General features: G+C 35.1%; 1 protein-coding gene across 5 annotated transcripts in view; it reads right to left on the bottom strand.

Moving 5' to 3' along the window:
• The window catches only part of LOC136031200 (protein madd-4-like), a 369,461-nt gene that overhangs the window by 9,481 nt on the left and 342,700 nt on the right, over positions 1–17,280 (bottom strand). For all 5 annotated transcript variants that reach the window (XM_065710561.1, XM_065710563.1, XM_065710562.1 and 2 more), the window contains 2 exons: positions 15,159–15,330; positions 11,882–11,964 (listed from right to left, as the gene is read on the bottom strand). In XM_065710561.1, the coding sequence (XP_065566633.1) occupies positions 11,882–11,964; positions 15,159–15,330 (255 nt within the window). The remainder of the gene's footprint in view (positions 1–11,881; positions 11,965–15,158; positions 15,331–17,280) is intronic.

Below are 17,280 nucleotides of genomic sequence, written 5' to 3'. Positions count from 1 at the left end.
ATAGTAGAATAAATAGTTGACATAATTAAAAACACTTTAGCGTAAAGAGCGAGGTATTAGGAGGAGGTGAGCCCCTCATATGGGTAACAATTTCTGTTTGTTTTAGGTTTTAATGCTGCTCCTTACTTCCCCCTGAAAAACGCCTTTTCATATTTATTTTTTCATTGTTTTTGTTTTAATAATGCTAGTAAATCCTGCGCTCCCTTCATGGAAATTTTCTTCCCCCATGACAAATTCCTCGATGGAAAGCTCCCCCAGCATATCCCCCTCTTCTCAACCCCTCCCCCAACCAAAAAGTCCTCCTGAAAACGCCTGTACACTTCCCAATAACCATTACTATATGTAAGCACTGGTCAAAGTTTGTAACTTGTTGCCCCTCCCATGGGGACTGTGGGGGAGTAAGTCGTACCCAAAGACATAGTTATAAGGCTTTTCAACTACGTTGAATAAAATGGCTATCTCAGAATTTTGATCCGTGAACTTTGGGAAAATAATTAGCGTGGGAGGGGGCCTAGGTGCCCTCCAATTTTTTAGTCACTTAAAAAGGGCACTAGAACTTTTCATTTCCGTTAGAATGAGCCCTCTCGCAACATTCTAGGACAAATGGGTCGATACGATCACCCCTGGGAAAAAAACCAAACAAACAAATAAACACGCATCCGTGATCTGCCTTCTGGCAAAAAATACAAAATTCCACGTTTTCAAACAGTTCGTGGTAACGAACTGTAGTAAGGAGCGGCTCGTCTCAATAGCAATCAAAACTCTAAAAAATGGGTTGATATCGATTGCTACATCAAAAGAATCGCATTTTAATGCTGATTTTAAATATATAAATTTCATCAAGATCAGTTATACCCATCAAAAGTTAAGAACCTGAGAAAATTTGCCTTATTTTAAAAAATAGGGGAAACAACCCCTAAAAGTCATAGAATACTAACGAAAGTCACACCATCAGATTCAGCGTATCAGATAACCCTATTGTAGAAGTTTCAAGCTCCTATCTACAAAAATGTGGAATTTCGTATTTTTTGCCAGAAGACAAATCACGGGTGCGTGTTTATTTGTTTTTTTGTTGTTTTTTTCCCCCAGGGGTCATCGTATCGACCAAGTGGTCCTAGAATGTCGCAAGAGGGCTCATTCTAACGGAAATGAAAAGTTCGAGTGCCTTATTTAAGTGATCAAAAAAATTGGAGGGCACCTAGGCCCCATCCCACGCTCATTTTTTTCTCCAAAATCAACGGATCAAAATTTTGAGATAGCCATTTTGTTCCACATAGTCAAAACCATAATAACAATGTCTTTGGGAATGACTTACTCCCCCACAGTCCCTGGGGGAGGGGCTGCAAGTTACAAACTTCGGCCAGTGTTTACATATAATAATGGTTACTGGGAAGTGTACAGCGTTTTCAAGGGATTTTTTTTGGTGAGGGGAGGGAGCTATGTGGGAGGATCTTTCCTTGGAGAAATATGTTATGGGGGAACAGAAACTCAATGAAAAGGGCGCAGGATTTTCTAAAATTACTATAAAAAAAAACAATGAAAAAATAAACATGGAAAAGTTTTTTCAATTGAAAGTAAGTAGTAGCATTGAAACTTAAAGGGAACAGAGATTATTACGCATATGAGGGGTTCTAAAAATACTTTAGCAAAAACAGCGAGGGATTTAGGAGGAGATAAATACCTCGCTCTTTATGTTATAGTATTTTTAGTAATTTCAACTATTTATTCTACGGCCTTTCGGATTCAGGAGTCATTCTTAAAGAATTGGGACAAAACTTACGATTCAGTGCAAAGAGCGAGGTATTAACGAGGGTACAAACCCCCTCATATACATAATAAAAATTTAAGAATATAAAAGTTTGTTACGTAAGCTAATTCTTAAGTTACGTATAATTTTTACTAATAAAAACATTCGTTAAAAATTAAGATTTATAGTTGCCTTTTTATGTAACCGAAAAATTGCAGGGTAACTAGGCTTTCCCCACCCCTTATTTCTCAAAATCGTCTGATCAAAACTAAGAGAAAGTCATTTAGCCAAAAAAGGAATTAATATGCAAATTTCATTTTAATAATTTATGTGTGGAGAGCCAAAATCAAACATGCATTAATTCAAAAACGTTCAGGAATTACATAAAAAACTAGTTTTTTTTAACTGAAAGTAAGGAGCGACATTAAAACTTAGAACGAACAGAAATTACTCCGTATATGAAATGGGTTGTCCCCTCCGCAATCCCTTGCTCTTTACGCTAAAGTTTGACTCTTTGCCACAATTCTGCTTTTTAAAACAATTAAAAACTTTAGCGTAAAGAGCAAGGGATTGCAAAGGGGACAAACTTGTATATTTAAAATCAGCATTAAAATGCGATTCTTTGACGTAGCTATTGGTATCAAAATTCCATTTTCTAGAGTTTTGGTTACTATTGAGCCGGGTCGCTCCTTACTACAGTTCGTTACCACGAACTGTTTTACAAGTTATATAGGCCCAAGAAAAGGCAGTTTTAAGTAATATATTGTGGCCTCAATTTTCAAAGAAAGTTCAGGGGTTCAAAGGTACTGATGCAAACACGAACTCTGAAACACTTGCAACTTCAAAATCTTTGGTATATATTAAGTCAATCTTAAATAACAAGTAAGTTCTTGCGTTCTACTGGAGAAATAACCAATATCAGAAAGATCCACTGAGCCTCGGAAAAGTACCCCCTAAAAAGCCTTTACAGGAAAAAAATTTCTCTAAGCGAAGTTTACATGCATGTTTACCTCTATATTAACAGTAGTTTACCAGTATAATAACTGTACTAACTAGTACTCTGCTTTAACAGTAGAGGTACACAGTTTTTACATCATATTAATAGTATTTTTTCTTTTTTATAAGAGCTTCCAGACAAAGATCATATGCTTGACTTTGACTCGGAAGTGGGTGGTTATTGGGAAGAGCCATAACTGGGGAAGGTCAGTGGATATTTCGATGTTGCTGTGCCCAATAAATGTCAAAATAGGTTGGTTTCAGCCCACACTTTCCAAGATTCGCTGAGAGATCCTTAAAATTAATGCGGAGAGGGAGGGAATAAATTACCCCTTTATCTTAGCCCATATTTAGGGATATATTCCGACCAGTATTTTAGATTGAGTGATGAGGGTGTCAAAATTCCCTCTTATTGCGGAATAATTCTTGGTATATATTTGTTACATTTAATAGCCTATCTATGTAGGATAAAGAATAATTGAGGCTTCTCTGAAAGGAGTTTTTTTCCAAAGAGCCCCCCCATCACCTCAAAGTTATGGAAATTATGAACGGAAATTTAATTTTTATATCTCAACTCCTTTCACCCCGAAGCAAAATCCTACTTGTGGGTCTGTGAATAAGCCATAATTAATTTTTTTCAAAAGAACATTAGACTTTACATAATCTCGGACACCGTTTTTGTAACGTACTATTTAAAATTCGTGCTAATAAATTACTTGTATATCTTGTATTGTTTTGGGAACCACCCTTTGACGGCTCCAGGCATCCCACATCTTTCATGCAAATTCGTGCTTATAATTCCCTGACGAAGTTGAACCATCCTTAGTTGTCGGTACTGGCCCAGCAGTTAAGACCTGTTTGTTGTGTTTTTTTTTAAGTGTTTGTTTTCGCCCTTAATGTGTTTTTCTTCTTTTTTCTTCGTTTATTGTTCCGTCTTTTCCTTTCTTTGTATGACGGGTTTTCAAATAAATAATAATAATCCTAAACACAGATAACTATTGCTTATATAATAAAGCGTTAATTCCTACATATGACCGGGAACGGTCTAGGGAATGATCTCGGATCATTAACAAGATAAGAGGGCAGCTATCGACTCCCTCAGAACCACCATAGCACACTCAGTCCAAGAAAATTTCTCCAAATGAGCGATAGTTAGGTGTAAATCCCCTTTCCATGTTGATCTGAAGCACCTGTCACAGATATTGCGAGATTTTTGATGTGAAATATTCTTTTTGATATTTCAGCCCCCCCCCTCGCAGAGGCATTTTTGGATGCTCCTCCTAACAGCTGGTGCGGAGCTATGGAATAATGCGTACATGAAAGAGGAAAGCCTGAAATGAATCAACCCAGTTGAATGAATGTTGATGTATTGTATGTAAAAACCATTCAATTTATACGTATTGCATCCATGTATTGGGACGATTGCAATGCTGAGCGGCAAGCTTCTGAGGGGATATGGGGAAAACCCTGTGCCTTTGTAGGGGAACGCAAAAAATTGATAGAATCAAAGAAATAATTTTTTAGGTAAAGTTATGTTGAAAACAAATTGTTGGATGGCAATACCGAGAAAAAAGGATTATGAAAAAATTCTCAAGCCAGGAAAATCCTTCAGACTAGGAATTAACCATAGAACTTCGCACTTTCATGTGGTGTGACCGCTTTTGCAACTCAAAAAGAACATAAAACTTTATTTTTATTTGAATGAGCGATATTTTACGGCTACTGTTTCAATATGATCGGGCCCGGTGAAAAAAAAAAAGAAAACATGACCATTTTCTTCAGAAAGTCTAAGAAAATTCGTCTTTTTTTCCTTTTTTATACGCAGAGAAATAAAATCACTGCCTTTGAAAGTTCTCAGATATGGGGAGCTTGAGGGCACAACTTCTCTAGGACGACAAATCTTTCTGAGGGTACATACCAAGGGATATATTAGTTCGAATATGTTGATTCAGTCGAATATATTACTTCAATCTATGAAAATTTGTAGTAAAAAATTCACCTTTAAAAAAAGTTTAATGGTTAAATTTTTCTATAAAATTATAAAAAAAATAACATATCCAGGTTTTAATAACTATCAGTGAGCTTGATTTCTTCAAGAATTCGTAATATTGCAGGACATTGCGGTACTGCTTGAACCAAATAATATTCTCAAGCCAGATATTAAGCAAGAAATATCACCCAAATAACAAGAACTATTGTAAGAAGCAGGAACACATCGATTTAGTTGTTTTCTCCCTTTCCCAAAGTTTTCAGATTTTCTTCCGCTTATAACTTTGATCAGCAGTTTTAAACTCAATTGACTTAGGAATTTGACATGAGCATTAAAATTTATTTTCATGCATGTACTCAGCTCTAATTTCTTGTTTTTAAGTTTCGGTTTAAACTGAATAAGCTCGAAATTTACGTACCGTCCATTGCTACGCCATGAACAGTTTGGTAAATGCGAAACATTTAAACCGCAACTATACAACTTAAGAAACATCAGAAGTTGGATTGAAAAATCTAAAGGAATCAAATTAATTGACCTATTAGTACGGATTGTAAGAAATATGCTTTTTTTAGCTCTTATTTGAGAATTTGCATAAAATATTTTATATATATATATATATTTGGTGTCCGTTTCAACGCTATTGGCCTTCATGAGCTTCCTATTTAGGGTGAATGGGGGGAGGGTGAAATATAATAAATCAAAATTGCGCTTTGTACTTATTCCACGTGGGTAGGGGTAATTTTAGAGTAAAATTCCTCAACTTTCTATCTATCCGACAAGATGATCAAAACATTATGCTGTAAATTGAGTTTCAGATGAGAGGGTGAACGGAATCCTCCAAAAGATTAGCCACATTCTCTACCAAATTTTCTTTCCAGAAAGACTAACTACTAATAGAAAGCAAATGGAAGGGAACAAAGGAATCAGGAAATTGACACGAAAGCATCTGGTAATCTTGTTTTTTCCCCACAAGTATTAGTAGAAAGGACATCAATAGGTCCATCTTTGATTTCTATCCTTTGCGTATTCTTGTGTATTCCTTTATAAAATATAATAATATCAGTTGCTTGATATTAATGCCAGAATATCAATTTCAATGTGTTGTTATTAATGTGGCTTCGTATTGTACCGATCGCACGCACTATTTATATGCAGTACTCTACGAAGGTCACCATACAACTCAAGTCAATCCAATAGACCACTTTTCACCTCGACCCCGATAGAATTAAATCTGCTTCGGCTTAATCCTTGCCACTCAGACCTATGTTCAGCTCAAACCCCTTTTAACTCCAACGCATTTGAAACAACCCTAATCAGCTCATCCTCACACAGCTTATCCTTATTAACTCATTTTAAAACAGGGATACGCTCAATTAAATCGAATAATGGTATAATTTCATCGAAATTCCATCAAAATTATAATTTAATCAGTACAATGAAGCTTTAGTCTATCGTACATTGGCAGTTTGTTGTTCTAGAAGTTTTGTGTTTACGAAATGTAAAATCTGATATATTTACTAATTTTAATGGAATATTTTACCATTTCTAATTGAAATATATTTGTAGCTGATTCAAAATCGTTATTGTTGAAAATCGTTATCACTGAACTGACCAAGTAACCCTCAATTGCGTGTCCTTCACTCAATCAGCATCAGTAGCAAAAATGCATAAGACCTTCGGGCTGCCTCAAATAGAAGTTACTTCACTGATATTTCATTTCCATAGTTATATGATTTTTTTTTCTTTAAGAGACATTATATAGTCGGCATGAATCCAGACTCGAAGCTAAATCAAATCTAGCCACTACATTTTTGCACATATGTTCATTATGTTTGTTATTTTTATGTTTAATATGGTGCCATTTTACAATTTTCTGTTAGTAATTTGCAAGTAAATTTTCGAGGTTCGACTTTAAAGAAACGGCATTTTCCTGAAAACGCTTGCATTTTGGGCAGCCTCTTTTGGGATATGTTCGCAGGGTGTATTGTGTTCCGAATACACTCAAAGCATTCTGCAAGTGCATCAATTTGAACACATTACCAAGGAAAACATCCAAAACATGAATTGTCAACCACAAAGATTTATTAAATATTTTCAAAACCAGTCTCTGGTAATTCAGCCACGGGCACAGCCTAGGTATACATACAGTCATGTATGTTAAAGGATATGGGTATAAAGGTTAAAGGTACGTTAAAGGTTAAAGGATATATGAAGAAGATGTAACCAAGATTGGTTGTTGATCATTGAGCAAATAACTAGGAACATAACCTATTTGAAGCACATGCAGCTGTAATTTATCCTGTGTAAAGGAAAAAAACCTAAAGATCAGTTTTGAAAAAACCTCAAAGGACAAATTAATCAGACCCCTAAGGACAAACCTCAAAGGACAAAAAAATCAAAGGAAAATAAGTATCTTATCTTTCAAGCCGACTTTTAAGGTAACAGCATAGACTAATATTATAAAAACCCTCCGCCTTAAAACAAATCTATTGATTCCCTTCAATGGTCAGACTTGTGTACAACTATAGGCTGTTCAGAAATAAAATACATTCACTACAAATGCAAGAAAAACCGATTTGAGTTAATTAGGTAACTTTGAGAAAACGCTAAATGCCCTTTTTGCTTTATGATTGCTGTAATCGCCAACATATGGCATAATATCTCGCATATCCCGTAGGCGACAATTCTATTGGTCGACATGAAACTGCTGACTTTGTCGAAGAGCTCATGGCCTGTGTCAATAGTAACTAAAACTCTGAAAAGAGATTTTGAGAACGATGGATACACTTAAAAAAATTTCATTTCCATGGTGATTCCAAGTACATATTAAACAAAGAAAAACAAGTTTTTTTAACTGAAAGAAAGGAGCAACGTTAAAACTTATAAGGAACAGAAATTACTACGTGTATGAAAGGGGCTGTTCCCTCCTCAACACCCCGCTCTTTACGCAAAAGTTTGACTCTTTCTCTCAATTCTACTTTATAAGGCAGTAAACAACTTTAGCGTAAAGAGCGGGATGTTGAGGAGGGAACAGCCCCTTTCATACACGGAGTAATTTCTGTTCGTTTTAAGTTTTAATGTTGCTCCTTACTTTCGGTTAAAAAACTTATTCTTTTTGTTTGATTTCTGAACGTTTTTGAATTAATACATGTTTGATTTTAACTCTGCGCGTATTATTATTTTTTTTTGCTAAATGGCTTTCTCTTAGTTTTGATCGGAAGATTTTGAGAAAAAGGGGTGGGGGAGGAGGCCTAGTTACTCTCCAATGTTTCGGTTACTTAAAAAGACAACTAGAAGCTTTAATTTTAACGAACGTTTTTATTAGTAAAAAATATTCGTAACTTACGATTTAACTTACGTAACGAACTTCTATATTCGTATATTTTTACTATGTGTATTTGGGGGTCTGTCCCATCGTTAACACCTCGCCTTTACACTATAACTTTAATTTTGTCCCAATTCTTTAAGAATGACCCCTGAATCACAAAGGCCATAAAATAAATAGTCGAAATTACTAAAAATACTTGCGTAATGAGCGAGGTATTTAGGAGGAGATGGATCCCTCATAGAATTAATAATCTCTTTTCGTTTTAGTTTTAGCTCCTTACTTTTTGTTGAAATTTTTTTCATAATTATTTTTTCATTGTTTTTTTTTTTAAATAATGCTAGAAAATCCTTCGCCCCCTTCATGTAATATCTCTTCCCCCATGACAAATTCCTCCAAGGGAAAATTCTCCCATGTCGCCCCTCCCCTCACCCCCTACCCCCAACCAAAAAATACCCCTGAAAACGTCTGTACACTTCCCAATAACCATTACTGTAAGTAAACACTGGTCAAAGTTTGTAACTTGCAGCCCCTCCCGGGACAGTGGGGGAGTAATTCAGCCCAAAAGACATATAGTTATTATGTTTTTCAACTATGCTGAACAAAATGATTATCCCAAAATTTTGATCCTTTGACTTTGGGAAAAAAGAGCGTGGGAGGGGGCCTAGGTGCCCTCCAATTTTTTGGGTCACTTAAAAAGGGCACTAGAAATCTTAATTTACGTTATAATGAGCCCTCTCGCGACATTCTAGGACCACTTGGTTGATATGATCACCCCTGGGGGAAAAAAAAACAAACAAACAAACAAATAAACACGCACCCGGGATCGGTCTTCTGACAAAAAAATACGTAGTTCCACATTTTTGTAGATAGGAGCTTGAAACTTCTACAGTGTGGTTCTCTGATACGTTGAATATGATGGTGTTATTTTTGTTAAGATAATTTTCTCAGGCTCGTAACTTTTGATGAATAAGACTAAATTTGATGAAACTTATATATTCAAAATCAGCATAAAAACCCTATTCTTTTGATGTATCTATTAGTATCAAAATTCCGTTTTTTAGAGTTTTGTTTGCCATTGAGCCGGGTCGCTCCTTACTTTTTCGTTACCACGAACTGTTAGATAACTCATTAAGTTTATAATTGCATATCAAAAAGTATAAGCCCAAGAACAGAGGGAACAGAGTTGTTGAGGGAAAGGTAGTTGTTGAACAGAGGGAAATATTCCAAAAGGGGGGGGGAGGTAACAAACTTTATTTATTTTATTAATTTTTTACTTAGTGGCACACCCTTACAATCTCAGCTTTTTGTGTGATAATACTTCGTTTTAATTTGTTTGAAATAAATTACTGTACTACTACTTCTACGGTATCATAATTTTTTCAAGTACTGTTTAAGGCAAAGTTATGACGGGTTGTTCATTTTTAAATATCCCTCTCGACAAAAAGCCTACAATGAAGTCTAATAAAGAGAAATTAAAGTTATGTAGACCAATTAGTTATTTATTCTTTCTGATCCAAAATAAGAAAAGTCAGTTGCTTGGTCCCGATGTACTCAGGCCTGTTTGTATCTAAAGTTAGGGTAACAGATTGCTGATTTTTGTACTCAAGAAATTTAAACATACCTAAGACTGGGCTTTTATTTTTTTTTTCTTTCCTATTTGTGTACTAAAAACAATACTTAGCGAAAGGGCTTTCAAATACGTTGAGTCTGATGCACTGATTTCACCAAGATTTCATCCATTATTCGTGTTTGTTCTTTGTAAGGTTGTCGAACATTTGGACAATAACTTTTGATATGTGTATTTAAAGTTATTTAATTCTACGCATTGAGAATCAGTACCAAATCATTTCTTTGAATCATCGATTCAAAATTAAAGTCAATAGGCTTAAGAACTATGCGTCGCTTTCTAGTTTCAACTGTTACCTTTCAAAGGTTGTCCTAAAATAGATAAGATATTTTTTCATTTTATCTTTTTTCTGGATTATTTTCAAAACAATCATCCTCCAATAATTAAAGAAACGTTTTTTTATTAGTCTTTCTCAATTTTGGTCTTATCAGATGCTTTTGTTTGCTCACTTCATTTGTCTTGTCGACTTTTTCCATAGCTTTTGGCAAGTTTAGAAAGTTTGGTGGACAGTCTATTACTTTAACAAGAAAATCAGTTAGACAAAACTTGTGTAACTTCTTAGAACCAAGAGTACCTTTCTAAGCAATTTCTTCCTCTTTCAAAACTTTCACTTTGACAATAATAACTTTAAAAAAATCACTTCTAAGAGAGCTGTACAAGAGAACGAGAATTAAAAGGAATAAATAAGAGTTGAGTTTTGCTGCTAAAGAAGACTGCTTTTTCTCAAACTCTAGCTTAAAAGAGGATAATCGTTAGAACCAAATTATTTGAAGAACAGAGTAGCCTAATGAGCAATTACTAAACCTCCTGTTATTTTATCAAGATTAAAAGTTTGAAGGAGTCAATATGATTGCAGTGGTAGCTGCAGCCTAATAAAGAACGAACCACGGACTATATTGACAAAAAATTTAAAAACGTGTTAAAAAAAAACTTGGTATTGGCAAAAATAATGGTTAAAAATACAAAGTAGTCTGTATCCTTGTAATTGAAGTGACGTAGAATATTGTCGAAAGAAGGTTTACCAGAGAGAACACGCCAACTCTTATAGACTTTCTTCCCATTATTCATAGAAAAACCACACTCCTTTTCAACTGAATGTAATATTGGCTGTATAGCCTCCATTTATATATATATGTATATACATATATATATATATATATATATATACATATTTACATATTTTCTTATAAAGTTTAGATAAAAACTAAATTATCTAAATAGTCCTAGAGGTATGTGCTATTACTGAACTTTCTGCAATAAAAAAAAAAACTTTTTGAGTTCCTCCCAGCTGATTGCAAAGTCAGAATTACGAAGCTCATAATGAGCAAAGCCGTAACTGAGTTACTTTTCAATTCAACAAAATAAAGACAATCATTCACCTTCCCATACACATAAATTTCATATGAGCAAAGCCCTAACTGTGTAACTCTTCTATCGATCAAAAATAAAGAGGATTGACTCAGGTTGCCCATGATGTCCATGATTGCTCATGATTCGGGTTGCCCATGATAGTTGGTAGACTTAAGCCTAAGAACTGGATTTGAAAAAAAATCGTCAAAACTTCTGAATTCTGTTTTCATCTGCTTCTTTTTTCCCAGTTTAAGCTTAGACAACAAGCTTTAAAGTATTCTTCTTAGGTTACACTGATGTTGTTGGAAACCATTATTGTTTATGGTGTTGGAGAGTGTCGAAGGACAGTTCATAAGCCCCTCAAAAATTACCAAAAATAAAAGTAGGTGTTACATTCCAGTGTAACAAACCAGAGGAGTACTAAAAATACTTTTATGCGATTGAATTAAACGTTAAGATTTCAATGTTGGTGGATGACACAAAAAAGTGACGCACCATGCTATTTGTGATATTGAAGGTGTGATATTTGTGATATTGAAATAAGTAATACTGAGTGATAAGTAAATTCGATTCATGACAGCATATAGTATGGCCAGACTATTTAAATGTATTTTTCAAAAATGATGTGTCTATAAGCTAAAGATGTTTAAATTTCTCTTTAAATGAAAAATTTTTTAATTAGGGAAAGGCTTTAGCTGAAAGACAGTTCAAAAATTGTCATCTAACAAGATTAGAGTTACTCAAAAATAACTGAAAGGAAAAACTAAGGATAGAATTTAATAAGTCAATGAAACGACTTAAGTATATTTATACAGTCTTTAAATGAAAGTAAATCTAACATACCTGAAAACCTCCTCCACCGCAGGTTTGAGAGCACTTTGACCAAGGAGTCAACAACCACTCAAATTTCAAGCTACTGAATCGAACTGCAAGATTATGGAAACTTTAAGAGTCAAATTTATAGTCAAACATTATACTAATGAAAGAGTCAAGAACAGCTTGTAAAGTCAACTACAGGATAGGAGTAATAAGAATAACATAAACAGGAAGAAACAATCAAGAAAAAACGAAAGAAAGCCAGGGAGCATTGGATGGCATATTTCCATCAAATTAGTCAAATAAAATGTAACAGGCCAAAATCCGGATTGAATTTGACGGACAAATTTCGAGAGAAGCAAACTGTGTACAGCTGACTTTGGGAAGAGCCTTCAATCATTAAAAACACACATCAGTTAACCGTTGTTTCTATTTCTTCTTTTTAGTTTTCCCACCAAAGTACGGTGTTCTTTAGAATAGGAAAATATTTTGTCATGAATGTATTCTGTGTGAATATATTCTTTAGAATATATTCTGTCATGAGTTGAAAAATATCAATGATATCTGAAAATCAGCATCAAAAAGTACCGTAAGCCTTTTCTTCTACAGAAGGGTTGATACATCTCCATAGGAAACTAACAGTTTTCTTTCAACTTAGCTTATCTTTCATGCATTCCTTTAATCTATATATATAAAAATAAGTTGTCTGTCTGTGTGTCTGTCTGTGGATCAGGTGACGTCATGTTTCTGTGTTGACTGACGTCATGAAATTAGTTGTCGTCATTTTTGCTTTGACGGTGACGTCATTAACGGTATTTAAGACATTTGTTCACGGGAAAATGTTTAATTGTAAAATGACTGAAGAACCTACAATGGCAACAGCCGAGGAAGCTGCTCAAAGAGTTTATGCCAAAAAACTTGCTGCTGATAGAGAAAGTAAGAAAAGAAAGCGTTCCGAGGAATCACGAGAACAGCAAGAAAACAGGCTTTCGGCTAAAGAACGCAAAACCGCGCAGTTAGATGAAAATCCACCGGGACAGCGAGAGTCAAAACATATCAAAACTGAAAATGATAGCGATGATGATTGGGTTTAGGATTTTGACTTGGATAAGGTCATCAATGCCTACCAGATTTAAGTTAAAAAAACAAAGGTTCGTCGATATGTACTTCATAGTGACGCTGAAAAATAAAGAAGAAAAAGAAAACTGAAAAAAGAAAAAAGGTTAAAAAACTAAAAAAAAAAACTAAAATGAAAAAACACTCAAAGAGAAATTACAGACCGGGAAACGAATGACGACCGAGACAGAGAGAATATAAGTGACGACCGGGAACCTCAAAGAGAAATTACAGACTGGGACACCCGGACACAAATCACGACCGGGACACAGGGAATATAAATGACGACCGGGACACAGGGACACAACTACAACGGGGACGCCGGGGGCACAGGCGGGATATATAAATGACGACCGGGACACAGGGATTGTTCGAATAGAAATTACAGACCGGGACACCGGGACACAAATGACGACCGGGACACCGGGACACAGGGAATATAAATGACGACCGGGACACTCAAAGAGAAATTACAAACTGGGACACCGGGACACAAATGACGACCGGGACACAGGGAATATAAATGACGACCGGGACACAGGGACACATCATTAGAATAATGAGGTATAGATCTGAATACGGATTGTTTTTCCCATGGACAATTATATGTTGCATGTTCAAGAGTCAGTAAACCTGACAATCTATTTATATGCACAGACAATGGGACAGCGAAGAATGTTGTATATTCGCATGTTTTACGTAGTTAAAAACATATATTTATATCTATCTCTATTCACAGGTGGGACACAGGGACACAACTACAATGGCGCGTAACTAATATGGCGCGTAACGACTTACGCGCGCGGGGGGGCTTGGGGGGGCGCGAAGCGCCCCACCAACTAGGTGTTGGGGTGGCGCGAAGCGCCACCCCAACAGCTAGTTTCTAAATGAAAATCAATAAAAGTTAGCCTAAGAAGTCACTAAAAATCACAGTAATAAACCTACAATGAAATCAAGGAACTTAACTACAATGAAATGTTTCAAAAGTATGTAGCATCCTACACCTCCAGATATCCGAAATTTCGGGACTAGAAGACAAGGAATTACAGTATTGGTAGCTTGCAGTTCATAAATTTCCATGGCTTACCACATGTAGGCGTGTAAATTAGTTTTTGGTAAGGTTTGTTACTTTAAGCTAGGTCTTCCAAAACGGTGCACAGGAATATGTATTCAGTGTCTGGCTAACTGTTTCCCAGTTGATAGTAGGGATGTTTAGTATATGGGAGTGGGTATTACAAATAGTGTAGGGTAATTTTTCAAAACTTTAGGAATTGTGCCCTGAGATTTGATCATAGTTGTCTTTTTGTGGTAGCTATATCCAATTTGAGGCGAGCCAATATTTTGATCTAAGCCCAATTTTTCTTAAGGAGCTCAGCTCTATTGATTCATGAACTTTTCACTACTAAGTTAACTATAAATTTCATTTAAATATCATAATCTTCAATTTTGCGTCTATGATTAAAGAAATGACAACTGGTCTTTTGATGTGGCATCATCAATACGTAAGGAGTAGAAGATCATATCAGGCCTATTTCATTGATGCCCCGTGATTTTTAACATTTTCTTCATAATTGTGTACAGTATTCTGTATTGTTCACGGTTTTTTCCCATTTTCAAAGATTTGCCTTCATTCAAAATATATTGATACGCCTTATATGCATTCCTGAAAATGTGCCTAGGTACTTTCAATACCATCACAAAATAAAGAAAGTCACGTTTGGAGAAAAAAGGCAAAGGAATTGGTTATATCTCATTCGTCTCCAAATCGCTTAATATTATTTAGGAGAATAGCAATAACAAAATCCACAAAAACCAGCAAATAAAAGCAAAATCCATAAAAGGCTGTGTCTAGGGGGCTTGGGTTAAGTTCAAGTTCCTTTATTCTTTGACTATACATATTTAAAACTATTCACATAGGATTCCTAGCAGGGAGACTGGCTCGAAAGCCGGGCGACAATACAAACAGTATAAACAAACAAACCCAGAAGAAATGGATGTCATCACATTTATCACTCTATCTCACACCAAAAAATAAATGCCAAAAAACATTTATTAAAATTATTGTCATTAGTTATCCGACAGCTGAACGGCAAAGCTTTGATTTTAGTTTTTAATGTTAATAGCGATAGACTCTGATAAAAAACAAAAACCTATCACCTAAAGATCATGGAAAAATAATGAGGTCTACCTTTTCCAAACTTTCCTCTCAGCTCTTTTTGAAGTATTTTCTTTGTTAAAGCATTCTGCTTCTTTATTTTTTTGTCAAAAGACTTTATGAAGGGTTCATTCCACTTTTTCAGCCGATGTCTGGTAGGACCTTTTTCTATACCAAGCACTGATGCTCCAATGCTTCCAAAAAGCTGAAAATATTACAAATTCGATATTAATTAGATATTAGAAATAAAAAAATTGTAAATTACTAATATTTCTATTACAAAGTTTACGAAAAATTAAAATGGCTGATAGGTAAAAACAATTTGAAGAGGTTATCTGTCAACAGTCGGCTCGTCATGCTCAATGAAAACATGTTTTCTCTGCAGACTAAAGAAAATAATCGAGTTGTTTTTATCCTTGTGGTTTTTAGTAAAAAAAAAGCTATTTAATAATTCTTTTTTCAAACTCCGAGACCGAATGGATTGTATTTTTGAGAACTCAGTGAAGGAATTTCGAACAGGTGACAATGAAAAACAATAATCAGAATATAGTAATAACATGTAGAATGTAACTAAAATATAACAATCTGAATTCAGATTCACTTTGTAAATTTTCAGCGCTAATTTGACTGTACTTTTTTGAATGAAAATTGAGGGGAAAAGCTTAATTTCAAAGTGTACTAAATCAGTCTACCTGCTTATGAATTTTTTCTGTTACGCACAAGTAATAAGCCATTTTTTGGAAATTTAAATATTTTGAACATCACTTTTCAGTGTAAGAGACTGTGCAAAGAACGTTTGTTTGAATTTGGGACGGGATCGAAATATTTTCAAAGAAAAACGTTGCGAAAGGATCAAGAGAAAACATATTTAACTGATTCTCTAGAGCCTTTTTACGTGTCTCTCATCAAACAGTTCGTGGTAACGAACTGTAGTAAGGAGCGACCCGGCTCAATAGTAACCAAAACTCTAAAAATTTGATATCAATAGCTACATCAAAAGAATCGCATTTTAATGCTGATTTTAAATATATAAGTTTCATCAAGTTTAGTCTTACCCATCAAAAGTTACGAGCCTGAGAAAATTTGCCTTATTTAGGAAAATAGGGGGAAACACCCCCTAAAAGTCGTAGGATCTTAACGAAAATGACACCATCAGGTTCTGCGTATCAGAGAACCCTACTGTAGAAGTTTCAAGCTCCTATCTACAAAAATGTGGAATTTTGTATTTTTTGCCAGAAGACAAATCGCGGGTGCGTGTTTATTTGTTTGTTTGTTGTTTTTTTTGTTTTTTTTTTCCAGGGGTCATCGTATCGACCAAGTGGTCCTAGAATATCACAAGAGGGCTCATTCTAACGGAAATGAAAAGTTCTAGTGCCCTTTTTAAGTGACCAAAAAAATTGGAGGGCATCTAGGCCCCCTCCCACGCTCATTTTTTTCCCAAAGTCAACGGATCAAAATTTTGAGATAGCCATTTTGTTCAGCATAGTCGAAAACCATAATAACTATGTCTTTCGGGATAACTCACTCTCCCACAATCCCTGGGGGAGGGGCTGCAAGTTGCAAACTTTGACCAGTGTTTACATATATAATGGTTATTGGGAAGTGTACAGACGTTTTCAGGGGGATTTTATTTTGTTTGGGGGTGGGGCTGAGGAGAGGGGGCTATGTTGGAGGATATTTCCTTGGAGGAATCTGTCATGGGGGAAGAAAAATTCAATGACAGGGGCGCAGGATTCTCTAGCATTACTATAAGAAAACAATGAAAAATAAACATAAAAACGTTTTTTCAAATGAAAGGAAGAAGTAGCATTGAAACTTAAAACGAACATTGATTATTACGCACATGAGGGGTTCTAAAAATACTTTAGCATAAAGAGCGAGGTATATAGGAGGAGATAAATACCTTCCTCTTTATGCTAAAGAATTTTTAGTAATTTCAACTATTTATTCTACGGCCTTTCTGATTCAGGGGTCATTCTTAAAGAATTGGGACAAAACTTACGATTTAGTGTAAAGAGCGAGGTATTAACGAGGGTACAAACCCCCTCGTATACATAATAAAAATATAAGGTTATGAAAGTTTGTTACGTAAGTTAATTCTTAAGTTACGTATATTTTTTACTAATAAAAACGTTCGTTAAAAATTAAAAGTTCT

The sequence above is a fragment of the Artemia franciscana genome, chromosome 9, assembly GCF_032884065.1.
Source record: "Artemia franciscana chromosome 9, ASM3288406v1, whole genome shotgun sequence".
In the NCBI taxonomy this organism is placed as follows: domain Eukaryota; kingdom Metazoa; phylum Arthropoda; class Branchiopoda; order Anostraca; family Artemiidae; genus Artemia; species Artemia franciscana.
The sequence above is the reverse complement of the archived record's forward strand: the minus strand, read 5'-3'. Positions and strand labels throughout refer to the sequence as shown.